Here is a 24,262-nt window from a genome sequence, read left to right as displayed (position 1 = left end):
AAAAATAATAGAGCATCGGCAACAGATCCTGTCCTAGAGGGCTTGGCAAAAGTGTGTTTGAATCAGCCCTCTTTTAAGGAAACAAATAAAATGATCATGGGTTGTGGCTAATTAAAACCTATTCAGAATGTCTGTTTGAAACCATTGGACCTAATTTAGCCATGGCTATCCATTTAAATGACTCTACTTTGCATAGAACTAACCTCATACTTTCATAGTTTCCCAAACAAAATTCACTTTGGTCCTTCCATTTGGTTTCATTGCTTATTTTATTGAAATCAGACAAAATGTCCACTCCAGGAATGTTATGGAGAAAATATCAATGGGTAGCAGAAGGATGTTCTTACAACTCTGTGCGGAAGACCAGGCTGCTGTCCCCTAACAACCGTAGATAGGCATCATCAAACCGCTCACTTTGTGCCGCTGTGAAGTGCTCTTTCCAGTCTCCTACGGTGCCTATAGACAGGAGACACAATTCAGACAAAACTTCCAGTTTACTAGTCACCTTTCCTCCTACTCTAATCTAGTGTGTTCCTATTTTCATGGAACCCTCTCTTCCATATTAGCTTGTCTATCATTTCCTTCAACGTCTCCCACAGAATCCCAGCTGGATTGCAGAGGTTTCCGGGAAGTTTCCTAGGGTAAACACTCATTTTTTATCAGGCATCATCACCTGCCATCACTGTCTTCCTAAAACAGATATTATGATCTGTCTACAGCACACACTGCATGACAATCTTGGGTTTCATCTCCATGTCAGTGCTGCTAAAGCATTACTTTCCTCCAGTCCTCTGGAAGCTGACGAAAACAAGTTTTCCCACACCACTGCTTATATTGTCCATCAGTGTCCATCCACATGACCGATATCATACTATGGGAAGCAAGTCCAACTCAGAAAAGTTTGTTGCACCTTTAATTAGAAGCTTCCTCACAGTGGAGATGCAAGTTTATTGAACTGACCCTTAATTATTCTATTATTATGTGGTACATCAATAACACTGCTGCAATTCTGAAACTGAAAGTGTTTCCTCCCTGAACGCTTTCACCATCATCCCAGTACCACAATTCCCCTCTTCTCTCCGATGTGAGCTGGAACTCAGCATCTAATCCCCACCACCACCACCAACAACAACATACCTTTTCGCATGAAGGGTGACACCACCACCACCAACAACAACATACCTTTTCGCATGAAGGATGACACAGTTCGGTCAAAGATAAAAGACGGAATGGAGCTGTAGTTAGTCATTGGGTTTAGTTTCATGTTCTCAAACATTGTATGCTGCACAATCTGGTTCACAACTGGATCAGGGAGTTGTAGGCCCAGAAATTGGGCTACTTTCCGGATTTCCCGGGCTGGGTCCTAAGGAAGAGACAAAACTGTTGTCAGGGAAGATTTGGGCTGTGATTGTGCTTCTTGATTGATTGGGGCCCACAGTTGCAAGCTTACAATATCAGACTCATTGGCCACATTCTCACAGGAAAATTAAACAGATTTCCTGGTTTTTTGTGGTTTACTGTAATGGAGCAGCACAAGATACAATAACTCACCATTCCGTAATTCTTTGACAGAGACAATTAAATGTGTAAGCCTTGGCTTCCCATTATGGCTAAAGCAGGCACTGGGATTTTTTTGCTCCATAACTGGGCACATGACCAGCAAGCCAATGTTGGCTGGTGATCATAGCTTGGCAGGGAGCTACGAACCATGATCACAGTAGGCCTCCTGCTTTGGTTTTCTCACTTGTTCTAGGAAAGCAGAAATAGCCGGGCCGTATGTGTGGGATACCCAGCCTCATATAACCAACATGCTTAACTAATTAATGCATGAAAGGGTTAAGACCATAGAGTAAGCAGTCCTGCCAGGCTTAGCTAGGTCACCAAACTCTTTGTTGTTCCATTCCACCATGTGAACCCTACCAGTAAGGAGATCTAAGCTGGATGCTCCAAGCTTAGACCGTGTGGTTTAAGCAAGCCATATTTGTGTTTCTATACAAATGAAACATTTACCATTTGGGAACCTGAGTTATTGCTGCTGAATGGAAAAGCACATGACTCAGACCTTCGAAGAGTTTGTAAGTAAACCATTTTTAACTTACGAAACGTGTGGTCTCTTTCTATACTAAGGGAAGTTGTGAACTTTGGAAGTAATTTAGAAGGGTATATTTTAAGGTCTAACAGCCTATATTTCCATGCTTTATTTTGCTGCATATTTTGTGATTTTAAATCTCTGCTGGGGATCTCTCACCAAAGAGTTACTTGTCCCAAACCTGGATCTAGGCATCCAGGAATTCTTCTTCTTTAAAATTATACCCTATATCTATCTATTCTTTTCCCAAAGCCAACGGTGTGCACCAGCAGACTGCTCAAGCATGCCAAACCACAATAAATCAGGAGCTGTGCTCTGCAAATGCAGCAATTGGTTGGAGCAGTTTAGCAACAGAGTGCTTTCATGGCTGAAAACACTACATACTTTGAGGGAATGCCCAGGGAGCATATCCAAATAGATGAGCAGCCTTCTAGATGAAGTACCTTCTAACACTGAAATGTTATTATTGTCTTTCAAGGTTAGCAGCTGACTAATCCTTCTCCTCACCTGCCTTACCCTCCAACCCTCAATTCTACGTTGATTGGATGGATTCTTATCTTTTAGCTTCTCTTCATTTCCTTTATTGAAATGCTTTGTGTTTATTTCTGATGCTCTTTGTGACTGCCTGGTTTGCGTTATAGCCAGACACGCATGCTAATTAGACATTGGGGCCCTCAGAAATTACATTTTAGACGGAGCCTGAGATCTAGTAACAGCTGTTCTTTTCACACGGGAACCAGAGGCCTAGTTTTAAAGCACTTTGGGATCCTATTTCATGGAATTGTGTGAAGTTCTGAAATGACAATAAGAAACTGGGGCTGCTTAATTCTCCGAGGGCGGGGAGGAATGTGTGGTGAGTTTAAGCCAAGCTGGCTGCAGATTCAGATTAGTTAATTTCATCAAGTCTTCTTCAAGGTCCTCGGCTCGGTTGTATTGCTGAGAGGGAGAAGTGAATCAGATCAGCCCTGGGTCACTTCTTGTTTTATCCCCACAGAGTTCTGCAGAAGAAGAAAGTTCTGCTACCTAGAGCTATCAGGGATAGCATGGGGCAGGGATAGCATGGGGCAGGAAAAGCCCTTGTTGCCTCTTGCTTCCTGCCCCCTCCCCACCTCACATCCCAGGCAATCTCCCAAATACCAAATTAGACTCTTAGTTTGGAAAAAGAACATACAAAGGATTTGATTCTACTCAACCCTTGCTGCCTCTTGCCCGCCTGCCTCAAATCTCTCCAATGCTGGAGTGCAAGAGACTCTTGAAGAGTTTCGAGAAAAAACAGCAAGAAGAGCTTCAGGGGGCTAATTTGATTCGGCTCTCTTTTCTCAGCAACTAGGCTGGCTCACGAGGTTCTTCCCTCGTGACATCAGTTAGGGGAAGCTGGGAGAAAGTAATTTTCTTGATCTACACAAAGCACATGCACCCACCCCGACACACAGAGAGCACGCCGATGTCCCAGTCTGTTCTTATGGTTACAGATCCTGCGCAGTTCTGTTAAATCAGGGTTGTACGAAAAGAACAAAAACAGCCTCCAACAAAGCAAACTGTAATTTAATACTGTGCCAGCTAATTAAGGGAAGGGGGTGATTAAGCGGAGAGCCAAACAAGCATACCCAGGGTATTTTCTGCCAAACTCTGCCCAGTGGTGGAGACAGCAAGTAGAAGGACAGCAATGAATATGTTGAATAAGAAAAAGGGGTGGGTGCCAGTTGCAAACAGAGGAAAATCAGGTCAGCATGACATGGTTGCAAGATAATGCTCCCATCTGCACACAGCCTAACTCTAGGGGACCAGTCTCTTTTTCTGAATGCTGTAAGGTAAAGCAGATGAATCTGACCTTTGGAGAGTTTGTAAGTAAACTATTTTAAAGCTACCAAGCATGTGGTCTTTTTCTACGCTAGGGGAAGAGGGAAGTTTTGGAACTCTCAAGAGCATATTTTTGAAGGTCTAGCAACCTATATTTCCACGCTTTAGTTTGCTGCGTATTTTGTGATTTTAAATCTCTGCTGGGATTCTTTCACCAAAGAGTACTTGCCTCAATCCTGGAGCCCGGTATCCAGGAAGTCTCCTTTCTATATACCTTTTTTTTTCTTGAACCAATTTGGAAGACACCATGTTGGGGGTGGCATAATTTACCTTCCATCTCCCCACCCCACATTTCAATAAGCTTGCAATTTGAGTTAGATGTCCCTTGACTCCCTGGCCCCAGGAAAGGGCATCTTTCCTGCCCAACTTCATGCTTTGGCTCCATCTGGACCGTGGGTGTGGGTGTGGGTGTGTAAACTGCTTACCTCTTTCATGTCTTCATAAAAGAGGTACAGGATTCGGTAGTGTTCTTTGGCCTCCCACCATCCACGGACATGATCAAACCATGAGCCCCAGGCAACTGCAAGGAGACGCAAAAGGAGAAGACATGCTGACACACACACACACACACACATAAATCAGCACATCAAAATGTTCTGCAAACTGGCACCACTTTTTGCCCTCTACTTTTCAGAACTAATTAATTGAAACAGAAATGCAATAGAGCCCCAATGTAGTGGGGGAATCTGTTCCCACATGATCTGCTCCATATCTTCTCAGTCACTGTCCAGGTGTTAAATGTTGGTGAACTACCTGAAATGTTGGTCTCCTCCTGCATATAGCCACCCAAGAGCCTGGATAGCTCAACTGGTTAGAGGTGGTGCTGATAATGGCAAGGTGGCTGGTTTGATCCCTGTATGGGACAGCCACATATTCCTGCATTGCAGGGGATTGGATGAGATGATGATGATGATGATGATTTTATTATTTATACCCCACCCATCTGGCTGGGTTTCCCCAGCCACTCTGGGTGGCTTCCAACCAAATATTAAAAACAATACAGCATCAAACATTAAAAACTTCCCTAAACAGGTAACTTCCCTAAAAGACAGCCTTCAGTTGTCTTTTAAAAGTCAAATTGTTGTTTATTTCCTTGATATCTGATGGGAGGGCGTTCCACAGGGCGGGCGCCACTACCGAGAGGGCCTTTGCCTGGTTCCCTGTAACCTCACTTCTCGCAGCGAGGGAGCCACCAGAACGCCCTCAGCACTGAACCTCAGTGTCCAGGCTGAACGGTGGAGGTGGAGCCGCTCCTTCAGGTATACAGGACCGAGGCCATTTAGGGCTTTAAAGGTCAGCACCAACACTTTGAATTGTGCTCGGAAACGTACTGGGAGCCTTGGGGTCCCTTCCAACTCTACAATTCTAAGATTCTCCCTTTGATGGCTCTTTGTTTTTAAACCAGACAATGAGCAAATAGCCCTTCAAACATAGGTTTATTTGAAACAGAGGACAGGCCTCTTAATCTGGTTTTCACATAACCTTCCCAAAATATAACTTACAACATTATAGGGTTGGAAGAAAAACAGTGCAGAGCTTTGCAGGTGAACAAGAGTAATTCCCTCCTTCTGCTCATGTGTATCTCGTGTGGGGACCAGTAGCTTTCTTTTTTTTTTATAATAATAATTTTTATTAAATTTTCACATTTTTTACAGACAAACACACATAAAAAGACAAAACAGAACATGTATAATTTCATACCCTTGCTTTCTTTACCTTCTTTCATTGACTTCCCCCCACCCCCCTTCCCACATTCCAATTTCATTAATTATCTCAGCAAGTTATTTCCTCTCATCTCTTAAATGTTATTCTTATCTTTTCTTATAATTTGTCACTCTTACTTGGCCCAATTTTACTTATCCAATTTTACACATTAAATCCTTTCTCTAAGGTCGGCCTAAGTTCTCTCCCACGAATTCCTCCCTTTTTATATTAAACCAAAAATCATAATATTCGAATTCAAAATCTCAGATTTTTACTATTCTACTCTCCCCTCCCCCCCCGCCCCTGTTTCTGTCCCTTCCCAAACCAATGTCCTCAAAAAAAAGAAACAGTTTTAGCCCGGATTTCTCACATCGGAGGCCCTTAAGCCCCAGTTAGTCTCTCTCCGCCGATATTGTTGGCAGTCTTTTTTGTTGGCCCTCTCTTCTCGAGGGAGTTCTGCCACAAGCCCCTCATACTTTCCTTCCTCCAAATCAATCAAAAACAGTTTCTGCCCAAGATCAACCAATCTCCCATGCTCCAACCTGAAGAAGAAGTCCCAATCATACTTATTTGTTCTTTTATAGTCCAATATTCCAGTTATTTCAGAGGTTTCTTCCTTTGTCTTTCTCTCCTTTTGCAGATTTGTAATCCACTGGTCATCTTCTTTGTTTCCTTTGTTCCCAAAGGTTGCAGGCTTTTGATTAATATTTTCCAGCTGAACTTCCTCTCCTCCTCCTTCTTCTTTTTCCCCCAGTTCCAAAGTTATCTCTTCTTCTACAGCTGCAGAGTTTTTTTCCATCCGCTTTTTGTCATCAACAGAGTTGCTTAGTTTAAGATTGAAGGTCACCAGTTGTTTGCTCATAGCCATGCTCTGCTCTTGTAGGGTTCCCACGAGAGAGAACATTCTTTCTATCTCTGCCAGTAATTTTCCTTCTGCAGCCATTGCAATATCTTTAATTTCCTCCAGGGGGGTTACCATCATAGTTCCTTTCCAACAGTCCGTTACTTTGTTGTTCAAAGTCACTTTGTTTCCAATCAGTTCAGTTTTAATGTAGCACTTTTAGTCCAAAAAGATATTAGTAACACAGTTCCGAGCTTTGGCCACCCGTTTGACAGCTCTTTTGACAGCTGTCAAACTCTTTATTCTTTTTCCTCGGGCTCACACGCAGGGCACTCCCGGGTCTGGGGGGGGGTTACCCAAAAAAGAAAAACTTCTGAAATTCCTCTCTCTTCCTCACCAGCACAATAGCTTCTTAATCCAATTCGCGAAAGTTATCTGTTTAAACACCAAAGTCTTTCCACCTTAGCGCTCCTCTCCTTGCTTTAAATCTTTTTGTGGGGGGGGGGGAGTGTGGACTTCCTTTTAACACCCCCCCCCGATCGTACTCAATTCAGGAATAAAACTTTAGTGCCGAAATTTCATTCTACTCACGGGTTGTTTATCTCAGTCCAAATTTCAGGAAGAAAGACAGCGCTCTCCGGTCATGGCTCGCGGCATCGCTCCGCCGAGGTAGCGATCAACTCTCAGCACCACGCCACTCTCCGGTCCACTCCGTAGCCTTTAAAAAGACTCTTCGCGGGTCGGGGAGGGCGCTTAAGGTGCCCGCCGAGTTACCAAGTCCGCAGGCTTCCGCGCCTGCGGTTTCTAAGGGTCCCCGTGTCGCCGGCACGGCAAGACCCGTCCTCAGCGGAGCCGATTCCCTCCGGAGCTCGGAGGGAATCCGCCATTACCCGTTCGCGCTATCCCGGAAGTCCAGTAGCTTTCATCCCTCTCTAATACGGCAGAGGAGATCAAACAAGGTCTTGGCCTGGACTGAAAGCTTGCTCAGACTGATGCACACTTTATTTTTCCCTGTTTTGTATTTATGTATTCTCCACTCACTCTTTCCCGTGAGGAAGTTCTCCAGAAACTCCTCCCAGTTTCCTGGTTCTGGCATCTCCTTGTGCATGCAGTGGAAATGGAAGTAGGAGACTGCGCTGTCCTTGGCATTCCTGGCAAAGTAGATGATCTGCAGAAAGAAGGGAGACTGAATGCGAAGCCTTCCACTCACATCCCTTGTTCCACCTTGTGAACTTTCTGCCCCCTCCTTTTTATTTTTTGGGGAGCAGTGCCCTTCGAGGAAAAAGGGCCCCCCAACCTTTTTGAAACCTGACTGGTCCATAATATTGAACCTCTTCACCTGCTCATAGGCCCCCCTCTCCTCTCCATTGCGTTTCACACAGCCCAAGGGCTGAGCACGGAAACTGAGAGAGGTTCCAGGACTAGACTTTGTCTTATATGGGCTCACAAAGAGTTGGATATGACAAAACGACTAAACAACAACAACAACAACAACAAAACCCATCGACCCCAACGGACCTTGCAGTTCTGTTCCCAGAAGGAAGGTGGCAACAGTGGGACTGGAAGGTGAGATTTGAGTGTTCGTGGAGAGGGCTTTACCTCTGCCTCGTCCAAGCCTAAAACACAAGAGGGTGACATTCAACCTAGAGGTCAGGATGAAACCCTTCCCCCCCCCCACACACATCCACTGTCTCTCTGAAGCGGCACCCGTTACTCACCATGAGGGAAACGTTTTGGAGGGAATAGGTCTATGAAGGGAATCCGTTGATGGATGGGGGCCTGGTCACATTTCTGAGGGTCTCCTCTATGCTGGATCATGCTCACAATTTCCTGTATCCAGGTAGTCCCTGGCAGGAAGGGTTGGAGGAGAAATATGGAGATCCAGTCATTCACCCATTGGCCCCCAATCGACAAAGCTCTACAGCTCCCCCCACATTGTTGTCTCCTCACCACCAGGACAAAGCCCCTTGTTTCTCGTCTCCCCATTTACCTGCTTTGGGGTAAGTGCAAATGAGAAGGTCATCGGGCCGAGCTTTGAAGGCCCAAAGGCGCTGCCAGTTATCTGCCGTATCTTTGAGAAAAGGGATGCCGTCAACTTCCACCAGCTCTGTGCGCTTGCTGGGCTCCATATCTTCACACCCAGTTTTGTGACTGGTGGAGCATGAAAAGAAATAATATGAGATAAGTCAAACCTGCATCAAAATGTTGCAGAGTGGCCTCCCCATCTTCAGGGTCACCCCCCTTTCCCTGGATACACTGCTCCAGTTTCCCTTCCCCTCCTCCTTTTTTATCCTTCCCACCTTGAATTCAGCCAGTGCTTTGCTGCCACTGAGCCTGCTCAGACCTTACTGGACTGTTGGAGGTTCCCTGAAGCTTACAGATACCTCTCTCGTGGGCACAGGCAGTACCACTGGTGAACGAGACTGCTCTTAGCGTATAGGATCCTTGTGCTTTCCACCCCAACACAGCCGTGCCCGTTGGCAGGAGGCCACATTTGCCTCCTGCTCTCCTGTGCCATCTATCTGAAGGAAACCAAATGAAATGCCCACCTGACAGTTTCACTCCAGTCTTAGATGGTGAGCAGCTTCTTCCTCCTTTCCGCCTCTCTCTTGCTCTCTGCGCAGCTGGAGAGGGTTTTTGGGAGAGAGCAAAGTCCCTGACTGAACTTCCTTGCATGTGAGATGCGGGCACTCTGCCAGTACTTTTCTGAGGTTACAGTTTAATTTTTTTAATAGTGTGGTGGTCTAATGTGTGTGCGGCTGTTCATATGTGAGGATATCGTGTTGCATCTACTGCCCCAGGGCCTGATTTTCCACCCAATGTTCTTTAACCCTCTATAGCAAGTATCCCTGCAGAGAGGCCAGGTGACCCCCTGGTAATATACTCCGGCTTTTCCTCTAGGGGGCAGGGCCCTTGAGAGATTCATATTACGGCATGGGACCTTGGTTCCTGTTTCACTACAGAAACACACATTTTTAGGAGTTAATACAGTTCTTTTTTTAATTTTTAATTTAAATTTTATTAACATATAAAACACATACATTTACACAATTACACAATACAGTTCAGTGAATAGCAGATCCAAGGACTGCATCCCATAATCCCCCAAGATAGATTGTAGCAACTTGACATTTTATCCTAGCATCAGTTGAGGCTTGCGTACTTGGTTTTCCACATACAGCACACGTAATATAGATCTATTGCATATATATTTTTGCCCTTGAAATGCACCTCCTGATCAACCTCAAACCAGCCAAGGTGTTATTGCATGACAATTTTGGATTTCATCACCATATCAGTGCTGTTGAAGCATTACTTTCCTGCAGTCGCCTGGAAGCTGTCTAAAAACTAGTTTTCTCACATCACTTAATATAGTTCTATACTGTCTGACAATATCAATCTGCATGGCCAAGATCGTACTACAGGAAACAAGATCCTCTCCAACTTTAATTAGAAGCTTCTTCACAAGGGACATGCAGCATTAATGAACTGACCTTTAACTTTACCGTTCTGAAGGGGTACTTCTACAGTGCTTCTAAAAAATTCCCTCTGATATGAGCTGGAACTCAGCACCGTTCCTGTCCCTCACCCCAACACAGCTTTTCACATGAAGGGTGACACAGTTTGGTCAAAGACCAAAGAAGGTACGGAGCTGTAGTTAGTCACTGGGTTTAGTTTCATGTTCTCAAACATTGTATGCTGCACAATCTGGTTTACAACTGGATCAGGGAGTTGTAGGCCCAGAAATTGGGCTACTTTCCGGATTTCCCAGGCCGGATCCTAAGGAAGAAATGACACTGTTGTCAGGGAAGATTCGGGCTGTGATTGTGCTTCTTGATTGATTCAGGCCCTGCAGTCGCAAGCTTACAACACCAGACTCATTGGCCACATTCTCACATGACGATAAACCGGACCTCCTGGCCACCACACCACTACCTTAAAATGCCTAAATCAGCTGGCTGTTGTGATACTCTCTGATCTTCTGCTCACGCCAGCAATCTGTGCTGGAATGTAAACAGACATGTGACATGTAACAATCCACATATCTGCAGCAAAGGGTGGAATGGAATTCCCAACAGGCACCACCATTATCCTGTTCTGCTGGGGAAAGTTGCAATGATTACCAGAGCCTCTTTGAGCCGCAGAATTACACCAGCTACCAATTCAGCTACTGAGCGTAAGAAGGGCCTGCTGGATCAGGCCAATGGCCCATCTAATCCAGCATCCTGTTCTCACAGTGGCCAACCAGGTGCCTGTGGAAAACCAGCCAGCGGGATCTGAGCACAAGAGCCCTCTCCCTTCCTGCGCTTTCCAGAACTGGTAGTCAGAAGCACTGCTGCCTCTGACTGTGTCTGCAGAGCAGAGCCATTGTGGATAGCAGCTGTTGTTGAAAACCCCAACACGGCCTCTTGGTTTGAGATTGAGGAATTAAAAGTGGGGAGACTCACAAAGGCTTTTGCAGGGCTCTTCCCTTTTCAGTCCCCATCCTATTCTGATTTTTATTGGGGTGGGAGAATACAAGAGAAACGTTGCTGTTGAGTTTGCTTGCAAAATTCAGCTTTCGTTATCCCTTCCTGGTCAAGTGGCATTGAAAGGAGAAAAATAATAGAGCATCGGCAACAGATCCTGTCCTAGAGGGCTTGGCAAAAGTGTGTTTGAATCAGCCCTCTTTTAAGGAAACAAATAAAATGATCATGAGTTGTGGCCAATTAAAACCAATTCAGAATAAGTCTGTTTGAAACCATTGGACCTAATTTAGCCATGGCTATCCTAGGACTTCCCGATCGCATGGTTGGCGGTTCAAATCCCCACGCCGGGGTGCGCTCCCGCCGTTCGGTCCCAGCGCCTGCCAACCTAGCAGTTTGAAAGCACCCCCGGGTGCAAGTAGATAAATAGGGACCACTTACTAGCGGGAAGGTAAGCGGCGTTCCGTGTGCTGCGCTGGGTCGCCAGATGCAGCTTGTCACACTGGCCACGTGACCTGGAAGTGTCTGCGGACAGCGCTGGCTCCCGGCCTATAGAGTGAGATGAGCGCACAACCCTAGAGTCTGGCAAGACTGGCCCGTATGGGCAGGGGTACCTTTACCTTTTTATCCATTTAAATGACTCTACTTTCCATAGAACTAACATCATAGTTTCAGATGTACACAAACAAAATTCACTTTGGTCCTTCCATTTGGTTTCATTGCTTATTTTATTGAAATCAGCCAAAATGTCCACTCCAGGAATGTTATGGAGAAAATATCAATGGGTAGCAGAAGGATGTTCTTACAACTCTGTGCGGAAGACCAGGCTGCTGTCCCCTAACAACCGTAGACAGGCATCATCAAACCGCTCACTTTGTGCCGCTGTGAAGTGCTCTTTCCAGTCTCCTACGGTGCCTATAGACAGGAGACAGAATTCAGACAAAACTTCCAGTTTACTAGTCACCTTTCCTCCTACTCTAATCTAGTGTGTTCCTATTTTCATGGAACCCTCTCTTCCATATTAGCTTGTCTATCATTTCCTTCAACGTCTCCCGCACAATCTCAACTGGATTGCAGAGGATTCTGGGAAGTTTCCTAGGGTAAACACTCATTTTTTATCTGGCATCATCACTGTCTTCCTAAAACAGATATTATGATCTGTCTACAGCACACACTGCATGACAATCTTGGGTTTCATCTCCATGTCAGTGCTGCTGAAGCATTACTTTCCTCCAGTCCTCTGGAAGCTGACGAAAACAAGTTTTCCCACACCACTGCTGATATTGTCCGTCAGTGTCCATCCACATGACCAATATCATACTATGGGAAGCAAGTCCAATTCAGAAAAGTCTCTTGCACCTTTAATTAGAAGCTTCCTCACAGTGGAGATGCAAGTTTATTGAACTGACCCTTAGTTATTCTATTATGATGGTACATCATGGTGTATAACACTGCTGCAATTCTGAAACTGAAAGTGTTTGCTCCCTAAACACTTGCACCATCATCCCAGTACCACAATTCCCCTCTTCTCTCTGATGTGAGCTGGAACTCAGCATCTAATCCCCACCACCACCACCACCACCACCAACAACAACATACCTTTTCGCATGAAGGGTGACACAGTTTGGTCAAAGATCAAAGACGGAATGGAGCTGTAGTTAGTCATTGGGTTTACTTTCATGTTCTCAAACATTGTATGCTGCACAATCTGGTTCACAACTGGATCAGGGAGTTGTAGGCCCAGAAATTGGGCTACTTTCCGGATTTCCCGGGCCGGATCCTAAGGAAGAAATGAAACTGTTGTCACGGAAGATTTGGGCTGTGATTGTGCTTCTTGATTGATTGGGGCCCACAACTGCAAGCTTACGATATCAGACCCAGTGGCCACATTCTCACAGGAAAATTAAACAGATTTCCTGTTTTTTTGTGCTCTACTGTGATTGAGCAGCATAAGATACAATAACTCACCATTCCCTAATTCTTTGACAGAGATAAATAAATGTGTAAGCCTAGGCTTCCCATTATGGCTAAAGCAGGCACTGTGATTTTTTTGCTCCATAACTGGGCACATGACCAGCAAGCCAATGTTGGCTGGTGATCATAGCTTGGCAGGGAGCTACGAACCATTGATCACAGTAGGCCTCCTGCTTTGGTTTTCTCACTTGTTCTAGGAAAGCAGAAATAGCTGGGCAGTATCTGTGGAGTACGCAGCCTCATATAACCAACATGCTTAACTAATTAATGCATGAAAGGGTTAAGACCATAGAGTAAGCAGTCCTGCCAGGCTTAGCTAGGTCACCAAACTCTTTGTTGTTCCATTCCACCATGTGAACCCTACCAGTAAGGAGATCTAAGCTGGATGCTCCAAACTTAGACCGTGTGGTTTAAGCAAGCCATATTTGTGTTTCTATACAAATGATTTGGAAACATTAACCATCTGGGAAGAGGGACGCAGGTGGCACTGTGGATAAAACCTCAGCGCCTAGGACTTGCCGATTGCATGGTCGGTGGTTCGAATCCCCGCGGCGGGGTGAGCTCGGTCGGTCCCAGCACCTGCCCACCTAGCAGTTCAAAAGCACCCTTAAGTGCAAGTAGGTACCGCTTTATAGTGGGAACGTAAACGGCGTTTCCGTGTGCTGCGCTGGTGCTGGCTCGCCAGAGCAGCTTCATCACGCTGGCCACGTGACCCGGAGGTGTCTGCGGGCAGCACTGGCTCCTGACCTCTAGAGTGAGATGAGCGCACAACCCTAGAGTCTGTCAAGACTGGCCCGTACGGGCAGGGGTACCTTTACCTTTACCTTACCATCTGGGAACCTGAGTTATACTTCCTGTCTTTTTCTTGCTGCTGAATGGAAAAGCACATGAATCAGACCTTTGAAGCGTTTGTAAGTAAACCATTTTTAATTTACAAAACGTGTGGTCTCTTTCTATACTGAGGGAAGTTGTGAACTTTGGAAGTAATTTAGAAGGGTATATTTTAAGTTCTAACAGCCTATATTTCCATGCTTTATTTTGCTGCATATTTTGTGATTTTAAATCTCTGCTGGGGATCTCTCACCAAAGAGTTACTTATCCCAAACCTGGATCTAGGCATCCAGGAATTCTTCTTCTTTAAAATTATACCCTCTATCTATCTATCTATCTATCTATTCTTTTCCCAAAGCCAACGGTCTGCACCAGCAGACTGCTCAAGCATGCCAAACCACAATAAATCAGGACGTGTGCTGTGCAAACGCAGCAATTGCTTGGAGCAGTTTAGCAACAGAGTGCTTTCATGGCTGAAAACACTACATACTTTGAGGGAATGCCCAGGGAGCATATCCAACTAGATGAGCAGCCTTCTAGATGAAGTGCCTTCTAACAATGAAATGTTATTATTGTCTTTCAAGGCCAGCAGCTGACTAATCCTTCTCCTCACCTGCCTTACCCTCCAACCCTCAATTCTACGTTGATTGGATGGATTCTTATCTTTTAGTTTCTCTTCATTTCCTTTATTGAAATGCTTTGTGTTTATTTCTGAAGCTCTTTGTGACTGCCTGGTTTGCGTTATAGCCAGACATGCATGCTAATTAGACATTGGGGCCCTCAGAAATTACTTTTTAGATGGAACCTGGGATCTAGTAACAGCTGTTCTTTTCACACAGGGACCAGAGGCCTAGTTTTAAAGCACTTTGGGATCCTATTTCATGGAATTGTGTGAAGTTCTGAAATGACAATAAGAAACTGGGGCTGCTTGATTCTCCGAGGGCGGGGAGGAATGTGTGGTGAGTTTAAGCCAAGCTGGCTGCAGATTCAGATAGTTAATTTCCTCCAGTCTTCTTCAAGGTCCTCGGCTCGGATTGCATTGCTGAGAGGGGGAAGTGAATCAGATCAGCCCTGGGTCATTTCTTGTTTTATCCCCACAGAGTTCTGCAGAAGAAGAAAGTTCTGCTACCTAGAGCTATCAGGGATACTGGAGTGGGGAGAAACAGCCGGAAGTGGCATGGGGCAGGAAAAGCCCTTGTTGCCTCTTGCTTCCTGCCCCCTCCCCACCTCACATCCCAGGCAATCTCCCAAATACCAAATTAGACTCTTAGTTTGGAAAAAGAACATACAAAGGATTTGATTCTACTCAACCCTTGCTGCCTCTTGCCCGCCCGCCTCAAATCTCTCCAATGCTGGAGTGTAAGAGACTCTTGAAGAGGTTTGGAGAAAAAAGAGCAAGAAGAGCTTCAGGGGGCTAATTTGATTCGGCTCTCTTTTCTCAGCAACTAGGCTGGCTCACGAGGTTCTTCCCTCGTGACATCAGTTAGAGGAAGCTGGGAGAAAGTAATTTTCTTGATCTACACAAAGCACATGCACCCACCCCGACACACAGAGAGCACGCCGATGTCCCAGTCTGTTCTTATGGTTACAGGTCCTGCGCAGTTCTGTTAAATCAGGGTTGTACGAAAAGAACAAAAACAGCCTCCAACAAAGCAAACTATAATTTAATACTGTGCCAGCTAATTAAGGGAAGGGGGTGATTAAGCGGAGAGCTAAACAAGCATACCCAGGGTATTTTCTGCCAAACTCTGCCCAGTGGTGGAGACAGCAAGTAGAAAGACAGCAATGAATATGTTGAATAAGAAAAAGGGGTGGGTGCCAGTTGCAAACAGAGGAAAATCAGGTCAGCATGACCTGGCTGCAAGATAATGCTCCCATCTGGACACAGCCTAACTCTCGGGGAACAGTCTCTTTTTCTGAATGCTGTAAGGTAAACCAGATGAATCTGACCTTTGGAGAGTTTTTAAGTAAACCATTTTAAAGCTACCAAGCATGTGGTCTTTTTCTGTGCTAGGGGAAGAGGGAAGTTTTGGAACTCTCAAGATCATATTTTTGAAGGTCTAGCAACCTATATTTCCATGCTTTAGTTTGCTGCGTATTTTGTGATTTTAAATCTCTGCTGGGATTCTTTCACCAAAGAGTACTTGCCTCAATCCTGGAAGTCTCCTTTCTATATACCTTTTTTTTTTCTTGAACCAATTTGGAAGACACCATGTTGGGGGTGGCATAATTTACCATCCATCTCAATAAGCTTGCAATTTGAGTTAGATGTCCCTTGACTCCCTGGCCCCAGGAGCCTTTCCTGCCCAACCTCATGCTTAGGCTCCATCTGGACCGTGTGGGTGTGGGTGTGTAAACTGCTTACCTCTTTCATGTCTTCATAAAAGAGGTACAGGATTTGGTAACGTTCTTTGGCCTCCCACCATCCACGGACATGATCAAACCATGAGCCCCAGGCAACTGCAAGGAGACGCAAAAGGAGAAGAAATGCTCACACACACACACATAAATCAGCACATCAAAATGTTCTGCAAACTGGCACCACTTTTTGCCCTCTTCTTTTCAGAACTAATTAATTGAAACAGAAATGCAATAGAGCCCCAATGTAGTGGGGGAATCTGTTCCCACATGATCTGCTGCAAGTCCTCTCAGTCACTGTCCAGGTGTTAAATGTTGGTGAACTACCTGAAGTCTCCTCCTGCATATAGCCACCCTAGAGCCTGGATAGCTCAACTGGTTAGAGCATGGTGCTGATAATGCCAAGGTTGCTGGTTTGATCCCTCTATGGGGCAGCTGTATATTCCTGCATTGGAGGGGGTTGGATGAGATGATGATGATGATGATTTTATTATTTATACCCCACCCATCTGGCTGGGTTTCCCCAGCCACTCTGGGCGGCTTCCAACCGAATATTAAAAACAATGAAGCATCAAACATTAAAAACTTCCCTAAACAGGACCACCTTCAGTTGTCTTTTATAAGTAAAATAGTTGCTTATTGCCTTGACATCTGCTGGGAGGGCGTTCCACAGGGCAGGCGCCACTACCGAGAAGGCCCTCTGCCTGGTTCCCTGTAACCTCACTTCTCGTAGCGAGGGAGCCACCAGAAGGCCCTCAGCGCTGGACGTACTGGGAGCCTTGGGGTCCCTTCCAACGCTACAATTCTAAGATTCTCCCTTTGATGGCTCTTTGTTTTTAAACCAGACAATGAGCAAATAGCCCTTCAATCATAGGGTTATTTGAAACAGAGGACAGGCCTCTTAATCTGGTTTTCACATAACCTTCCCAAATATAACTTATAACAGTGCAGAGCTTTGCAGGTGAACAAGAGTAATTTCCTCCTTCTGCTCATGTGTATCTCGTGTGGGGACCAGTAGCTTTCATTCCTCTCTAATATGGCAGAGGAGATCAAACAAGGTCTTGGCCTCGACTGCAAGATTGCTCAGACTGATGCACACTTTATTTTTCCCTGTTTTGTATTTATGTATCCTCCACTCACTCTTTCCCATGAGGAAGTTCTCCAGAAACTCATCCCAGTTTCCTGGCTCTGGCATCCCCTTGTTCATGCGGTGGAAATGGAAGTAGGAGACTGCGTTGTCCTTGGCATTCCTGGCAACGTAGATGATCTGCAGAAAGGGGGGGTAACCCAGGAGTCTGAATGCGAAGCCTTCCACTCACATCCCTTGTTCCACCTTGTGAACTTTCTGCCCCCTCCTTTTTATTTTTTTGGTGCAGTGCCCTTCAAGGAAAAAGGAGCCCCCAACCTTTTTGAAACCTGACTGGTCCATAATATTGAACCTCTTCACCTGCTCATAGGCCCCCCTCTCCTCTCCTTTGCGTTTCACACAGCCCAAGTGCTGAGCACGGAAACTGAGAGAGGTTCCAGGACTAGACTTTGTCTTATATTAAACCCATTGACCCCAACGGACCTTGCAGTTCTGTTCCCAGAAGGAAGGTGGCAACAGCGGGACTGAAAGGTGAGATTTGAGCGTTCTTGGAGAGGGCATTACCTCTGCCTCGTCCAAGCCTAAAACACAAGAGGGTGACATTCAGCCTAGAGGTGAGGATGAAACCCTTCCCCCCCACACACACACATACCCATTGTCTCTCTGAAGCGGCACCCGTTACTCACCATGAGGGAAAGGTTTTGGAGGGAACAGGTCTATAAATGGAATCCGTTGGTGGATGGGGGCCTTGTCACATTTCTGAGGGTCTCCTCTATGCTGGATCATGCTCACAATTTCCTGTATCCAGGTAGTCCCTGGCAGGAAGGGTTGGAGGAGAAATATGGAGATCCAATCATTCACCCATTGGCCTCCAGTCGTCCAAGCTCTACATCTCCCCCCACATTGTTGTCTCCTCACCACCAGGACAAAGCCCCTTGTTTCTTATCTCCCCATTTACCTGCTTTGGGGTAAGTGCAAATGAGAAGGTCATCAGGCCGAGCTTTGAAGGCCCAAAGGCGCTGCCAGTTATCTGCCGTGTCTTTAAGGCAAGGGATGCCGTCAACGTCCACCAGCTCTGTGCGCTTGATGGGCTCCATATCTTCACACCCAGTTTTGTGATCCATCATCTGGTGGAGCATGAAAAGAAATAATATGAGATAAGTCGAACCTGCATCAAAATGTTGCAGAGTGGCCTCCCCATCTTCAGGGTTACCCCCCTTTCCCTGGATACACCATCCCAGTTTCCCTTCCCCTCCTCCTTTTTTATCCTTCCCACCTTGAATTCAGCCAGTGCTTTGCTGCCACTGAGCCTGCTCAGACCTTACTGGACTGTTGGAGGTTCCCTGAAGCTTACAGATACCTCTCTCGTGGGCACAGGCAGTACCACTGGTGAACGAGACTGCTCTTAGCGTATAGGATCCTTGTGCTTTCCACCCCAACACAGCCGTGCCCGTTGGCAGGCAGCCACATGTTTGCCTACTGCTCTCTTGTGCCATCTATCTGAAGGAAGCCAAATGAAATGCCCACCTGACAGTTTCACTCCTGTGAAGCAGCTTCTTGTGAGCAGCTTCTTCCTCCTTTCCGCCTCTCTCTTGCTCTCTGCACAGCTGGAGAGGGTGTTTTTCGGAGAGAGCAAAGTCCCTGACTGAACTTCCTGGTGTGCGAGTTGCGGGCACTCTGCCAGTACTTTTCTGAGGTTACAGTTTAGATTTTGTAATAGTGTAGTGATCTAATGTGTGTTCATATGTGAGGATATCGTGTTGCATCTACTGCCCCAGGGCCTGATTTTCCACCCAATGTTCTTTAACCCTCTATAGCAAGTATCCCTGCAGAGAGGCCAGGTGACCCCCTGGTAATATACTCCGGCTTTTCCTCTAGGGGGCAGGGCCCTTGAGAGATTCATATTACGGCATGGGACCTTGGTTCCTGTTTCACTACAGAAACACACATTTTTAGGAGTTAATACAGTTCTTTTTTTAATGTTTAATTTAAAATTTATTAACATATAAAACACATACAATTACACAATTACACAATACAGTTCAGTGAATAGCAGATCCAAGGACTGCATCCCATAATCCCCCAAGATAGATTGTAGCAACTTGACATTTTGTCCTAGCATCAGTTGAGGCTTGCATACTAGGTTTTCTACATACTGCACACGTAATATAGATCTATTGCATATATACTTTTACCCTTGAAAAGCGCTTCCTGATCAACCTCAAACCAACCAAGGTGTTATTGTGTGTTGTTAGTAATTGTAGAAATGTATCAGGTAGGATCTAGGTTCTGTGGCAATTTTCTGGAAAACATCAACAAGATTTGGGGCATTGCTCATAAAAAGCTGGGTGGTCATATATTTGCTATGCAGCATTTCTTTGATATCACTGCTCGGTCTATGAGGCCATTTCAGTCATTTCATGCCTAGCATTTATCCAGTATTATCTCTGCCCCCCTTTTACACCATGGTTGTTGGTTTATATCATGGATGTATGTTCTGTATAATATTGCTATGAACTTGGCTAGAATAATAAACTTATGACTGACTGAAAAACACACCTTTCTTTATCCCTTCCTGGTCAATTGACATGGAAGGGAGAAAGAAAGGAGCCAAGACAGCTGATCCCACCTTACAGGGCTTGGCAAGGCAGCCTCCCCCCAAACCCCCCACTTTAAAGGAAGCAAAGAAAACTGAATCAAATGAAAGAAGGTTCAGTCTAGCAGGTTTTATCCAGCTTCTACTCAGAGTAGGCCTACTGAAGTCAGTGGACCTAACTTAGTTGTGTGCACGAAATTCAGAGGGTGTACTGAGGGTAGAAATAACAAAGGGTAGAAATAACAAAGGGTAGAACCCCATAGTGTCAGCTTGTTCCTTCCTTATTTTATTGAACACAGGTAAAATGTCCGCTTCAGGAATGTTAGGGAGGAAGTCTCAACTGGTAGCAGGGAGATGTTCTTATAACTGTGTGCGGAAGATCAGGTTGCTGCCCCCCAATAACCGTTCACAGGCATCATCAAACCGCTCACTTTGTGCCACTGTGAAGTGCTCCTTCCAGTCTCCTACGGTGCCTATAGGCAGGAGACATGATCCAGAAAAAAATTAGTTTCCTATCTGCCTTTCCTCCTACTCTAATCTAGTGTATTCCTGTCTACATGGGACCCGCTCTTCCTATTATTTGTCTATCATTTCCTTCAACATATCCCCACAGAATCCCAACTGGATTGCAGAGGATTCTGGGAAGTTTCCTAGGGTAAACACTCATTTTTATCAGGCATCATCACTGTCTTCCTAAAACAGATATTATGATCTGCTTAGAGCACACACTGCATGACAATTTTGGATTTCATCACCATGCCAGTGCTGTTGAAGCATTACTTTCCTGCAGTTGTCTGGAAGCTGATCAAAAACTAGTTTTCTCACATCACTTAATATAGTGCTATATTGTCTGACAATATCAATCTGCATGGCCAAGATCGTACTACAGGAAACAAGATCCTCTCCAACTTTAATTAGAAGCTTCTTCACAAGGGACATGCAGCATTAATGAACTGACCTTTAACTTTACCATTCTGAAGGGGTACTTCTACACTGCTTCTAAAAAACTCCCTATGATATGAGCTGGAAATCAGCACCATTCCTGTCCCTCAGCCCAACACACCTTTTCGCATGAAGGGTGACACCACCACCAACAACAACAACATACCTTTTCGCATGAAGGGTGACACAGTTTGGTCAAAGATCGAAGACGGAATGGAGCTGTAGTTAGTCATTGGGTTTACTTTCATGTTCTCAAACATTGTATGCTGCAGAATCTGGTTCACAACTGGATCAGGGAGTTGTAGGCCCAGAAATTGGGCTACTTTCCGGATTTCCCGGGCCGGATCCTAAGGAAGAGATAAAACTGTTGTCAGGGAAGATTCGGGCTGTGATTGTGCTTCTTGATTGATTCGGGCCCTGAAGTCGCAAGCTTACAACACCAGACTCATTGGCCACATTTTCACATGATGATAAACTGGACCTCCTGGCCATAGGACCAAACTCCTGGTGACGAGCTCCCTTTGGCCACCCCAATAAAATGTTTGAAGTCACACACACACACCCCAAAGTTGATGGGCATTATCATTCAAATAGTTTTTGTGCTTGTGATCAATTGTGTGGGGCAATGCTTACCTGTCCCACCCTCCAACTATTTTATTAAAGTGGGCACCTTTGTTCCTGGCTTATTGTGGTTTACTGTGAATGAACAACGTGGGATGCACTGTCCACTTGCTCGCAGTGTTAGAGCACAACACGCAGTTCTCTCCTCCTGCAATAACCTTTCAACCAAGGGGTCAAATCTCCTTTGGCCCCAGGAAAGAGAGTCTTTCCTGCCCCATCTCATACTTGGTTCCCACTTGATGCATACATGCATGCATGTAAACTGCTTACCTCTTTCATGTCTTCATAAAAGAGGTACAGAATTGGGTGTCGGTCCTTGGCCTCCCACCAGCCACAAACATGGTCAAACCAAGAGCCCCAGGCAACTGCAAAGAAAGAGAAGAGCAGGAGGAAAGGATGACCACACTGCCCAAAACGAGGGACTGAATCACAAATGCAAAAGAGAGAGAGAGCAGAAAATATGGCACTGATCTGCATGAAATTTCGATATGGTGACTAATGTGCACCAGAACTAATTCCTTTAAACAGAAGTACAATCAGTTTATTACTGTGATAGACCAGCAGTATCTCACTGTACTAGGGAAGGCAGTGACCAGGGGACCTGCTATGTGCCTGCAAAGTCTGCCCTCCAGGTGCCAGCTGTTGAATAGCAACCTAAAGTCCCCTCCTACTCTCTCTTTTGATGGGTCTTAATATTTAAAGAAAACAGGGCTTTTTCAGGGGGAACTTGCTGGAACTCAGTTCTGGCACCTCTTAGGTAGGTTCCGGAAACTCTCAGGTGGGCACCATTGCTATTCTAAGAGAAAGAGGGAGGTGTTCATGGTGAGTTCCGGCACCTATTTTTCTAGAAAAAAAGGAATGAAACCAAGCTTATTTCTTATTTCTTACATTGTCACTACCTTTTCCTCCAAGGAGTGCAAGCTGGTGTACATGACCCTCCCCTGAACATTATATACTCACAGCAACTCTGTGAGGTAGGTTGGGCTGAGGGACAGTGATGGAGTGGACAGCCCTTCAGATAGAGGATGCTTTCAAACAGAGGGCTGTCTTCTGTAAAATTGGCCACATGACTACCCTATGCATGTTAATCTGCCTTGCACTCTTCTCCCCTAAATATATCCCATAACATTTCAGGCTTGGAAGAAAAATGGTACAGAGCTTTGCAGATTCACTAAAGATACCCCATTCCTCTGGTAGGCTCCAAACCCCTCCAAAACTGCTGGGGGTGAGAACTTGACACCCTGGCCCTGGACCCAGAGAGTGCTCTGACTGACCCAGACTTTCTTTCCTCCTATTTTGTATTTCTGTAGCTACCTGTACTCACGTTTTCCTGCAAGGAAGTTCTCCAGAAACTCGTCCCAGTTTCCTGGCTCTGGCATCCCCTTGCTCATGTGGTAGAAATGGAAGTAGGAGACTGCGTTGTCCTTGGCATTCCTGGCAACGTAGATGATCTGCAGGAAAGAGGGAGGAAACCCAGGAGTCTGAACATCAAGCTTTTCACTCACTCACCTTGTTCCACCTGGTGCCCTTTGAGGAAATAGAGGACACCAACCCGCCTGAAAACACCCAAATGAAACCTGGCTGGTCCATAATATTGAGCCTCTTCACCTGCTCATAGGCCCCTTCTCCTCTCATTTGTGTTTCACATTGCGGGGGACTGAGCCAATGATTTACTAGACCTTGATTTAGATTAAATCCATTGACCCCATTGACCCTGCCCCACTTGCTCTGACCTTACAATTCTGTTCCCAGAAGGAAGGAGACAGCAGCTGGACTGGGAGGTGAGATCTGAGTGTGCGCGGAGAAGGTATTGTCTCTGCTTGTTCCAAGCCTGAAACACCAGAGGGTGACAACTGGCCTAGAGGTAAGAATAAGAAACCCTTCACGTGAATTTTGGAAACTAAGGATACATATTAGATAGATTATAATAAAAGATGCAGGAATAAGATACAGAAATATAGAAACAGAACCCATGGAGGGATGCAGAAAGGTCCAAAGGTTCAAGGAACCGTTCATTTATTTTATTTTTATTTGAACAGATATGTTTGTTATGTATAAAAATTATGAAAAATCAAAAGAAAAAAGAAAAAAAGAAACCCTTCTCATCCATTGTCTCTCTGAAGCAGCACCCATTACTCACCTCGGGGAAAATGTTTTGGAGGGAACTGGTCTATGAGGGGAATCCGTTGATGAATGGGGACCTGGTCACATTTCTGAGGGTCTCCTCTATGCTGGATCATGCTCACAATTTCCTGTATCCAGGTAGTCCCTGGCAGGAAGGGTTGGAGGAGAAATATGGAGATCCAATTATTCACTCATTGGTCCCCAATTGACCAAGCTCTACAGCTCCCCCCCCCCCCATGTTGTTGTCTCCTCACCACCAGGACAAAGCCCCTTGTTTCTCATCTCCCCATTTACCTGATTTGGGGTAAGTGCAAATGAGAAGGTCATCGGGCCGAGCTTTGAAGGCCCAAAGGCGCTGCCAGTTATCTGCTGTGTTTTTGAGAAAAGGGATGCCATCAACTTCCACCAGCTCTGTGCGCTTGATGGGCTCCATATCTTCACACCCAGTTTTGTGATCCTTCACCTGGTGGAACATGAAAAGAAATGATATAAGTCAAGCATGCAACAAAATGTTGTGGAGTGACCTGCCCCACTTCAGGTTTCTATCCCTTTCCCAGGACACACCGTTCCAGTTTCCCTCCTCCCACCTTGAAGTCAGTCACTGAGCATACTTAGACCTTATTGCGCTGTTTTAGGTTCCCCTCCTTAGTATCCCTCCCACCCTGAAAGGACTTTTGCTAACTTGGAGGTTCCCTGAAATCTACAGATACTTCTTTCTGCATGGATGGTACCACTGGTAAATGAGTCTGCACTTCGTATATAGGATCCC

At 45.5% G+C, this 24,262-nt stretch overlaps 2 protein-coding genes across 2 annotated transcripts; both read right to left on the bottom strand.

Moving 5' to 3' along the window:
- Positions 1–250: 250 nt before the first annotated feature.
- Positions 251–8,649, bottom strand: LOC309327626 (sulfotransferase 1C2-like). Its single transcript, XM_081836962.1, has 7 exons — positions 8,485–8,649; positions 8,213–8,341; positions 8,013–8,110; positions 7,536–7,662; positions 4,375–4,469; positions 1,183–1,363; positions 251–456 (listed from the first exon to the last, which is right to left on the bottom strand). Exons 1-7 carry the CDS (start codon positions 8,621–8,623, stop codon positions 344–346), a joined length of 882 nt encoding a protein of 293 aa, XP_081693088.1. The 5' UTR covers positions 8,624–8,649; the 3' UTR covers positions 251–343.
- Positions 8,650–11,669: 3,020 nt separating this feature from the next.
- On the bottom strand, positions 11,670–23,958 carry LOC309326902 (uncharacterized protein). Its single transcript, XM_081835932.1, has 15 exons — positions 23,788–23,958; positions 23,510–23,638; positions 23,103–23,227; positions 22,694–22,820; positions 21,640–21,734; positions 20,915–21,095; positions 20,174–20,279; positions 18,738–18,817; positions 18,169–18,486; positions 17,897–18,025; positions 17,694–17,791; positions 17,264–17,390; positions 16,131–16,225; positions 12,560–12,740; positions 11,670–11,875 (listed from the first exon to the last, which is right to left on the bottom strand). Exons 1-15 carry the CDS (start codon positions 23,924–23,926, stop codon positions 11,763–11,765), a joined length of 2,043 nt encoding a protein of 680 aa, XP_081692058.1. The 5' UTR covers positions 23,927–23,958; the 3' UTR covers positions 11,670–11,762.
- Between the last annotated feature and the right edge of the window lie 304 nt (positions 23,959–24,262).

The sequence above is a fragment of the Podarcis erhardii genome (genome assembly GCF_964252035.2).
Source record: "Podarcis erhardii genome assembly, chromosome: 13".
NCBI classification, from domain to species: Eukaryota; Metazoa; Chordata; class Lepidosauria; order Squamata; family Lacertidae; genus Podarcis; species Podarcis erhardii.
Note: the sequence above shows the minus strand (reverse complement) of the source record. Positions and strands in the feature narration are given on the sequence as shown.

Coding starts and splice junctions, on each gene's coding strand:
- LOC309327626 (XM_081836962.1), bottom strand. CDS start 8,623: ATGGAGCCCAGCAAGCGCACAGAGCTGGTGGAAGTTGACGGCATCCCT. Junction 8,111..8,212: donor TCCAAAACGTTTCCCTCATG/GTGAGTAACGGG, acceptor CTTGTGTTTTAG/GCTTGGACGAGGCAGAGGTA. Junction 4,470..7,535: donor GAACTTCCTCACGGGAAAGA/GTGAGTGGAGAA, acceptor GTCTCCTTGCAG/TTGCCTGGGGCTCATGGTTT.
- LOC309326902 (XM_081835932.1), bottom strand. CDS start 23,926: ATGGAGCCCATCAAGCGCACAGAGCTGGTGGAAGTTGATGGCATCCCT. Junction 23,639..23,787: donor TTGCACTTACCCCAAATCAG/GTAAATGGGGAG, acceptor CCTTCCTGCCAG/GGACTACCTGGATACAGGAA. Junction 18,818..20,173: donor AACCTGATCTTCCGCACACA/GTTATAAGAACA, acceptor CACCCTCTCCAG/CTGTGCAGAGAGCAAGAGAG.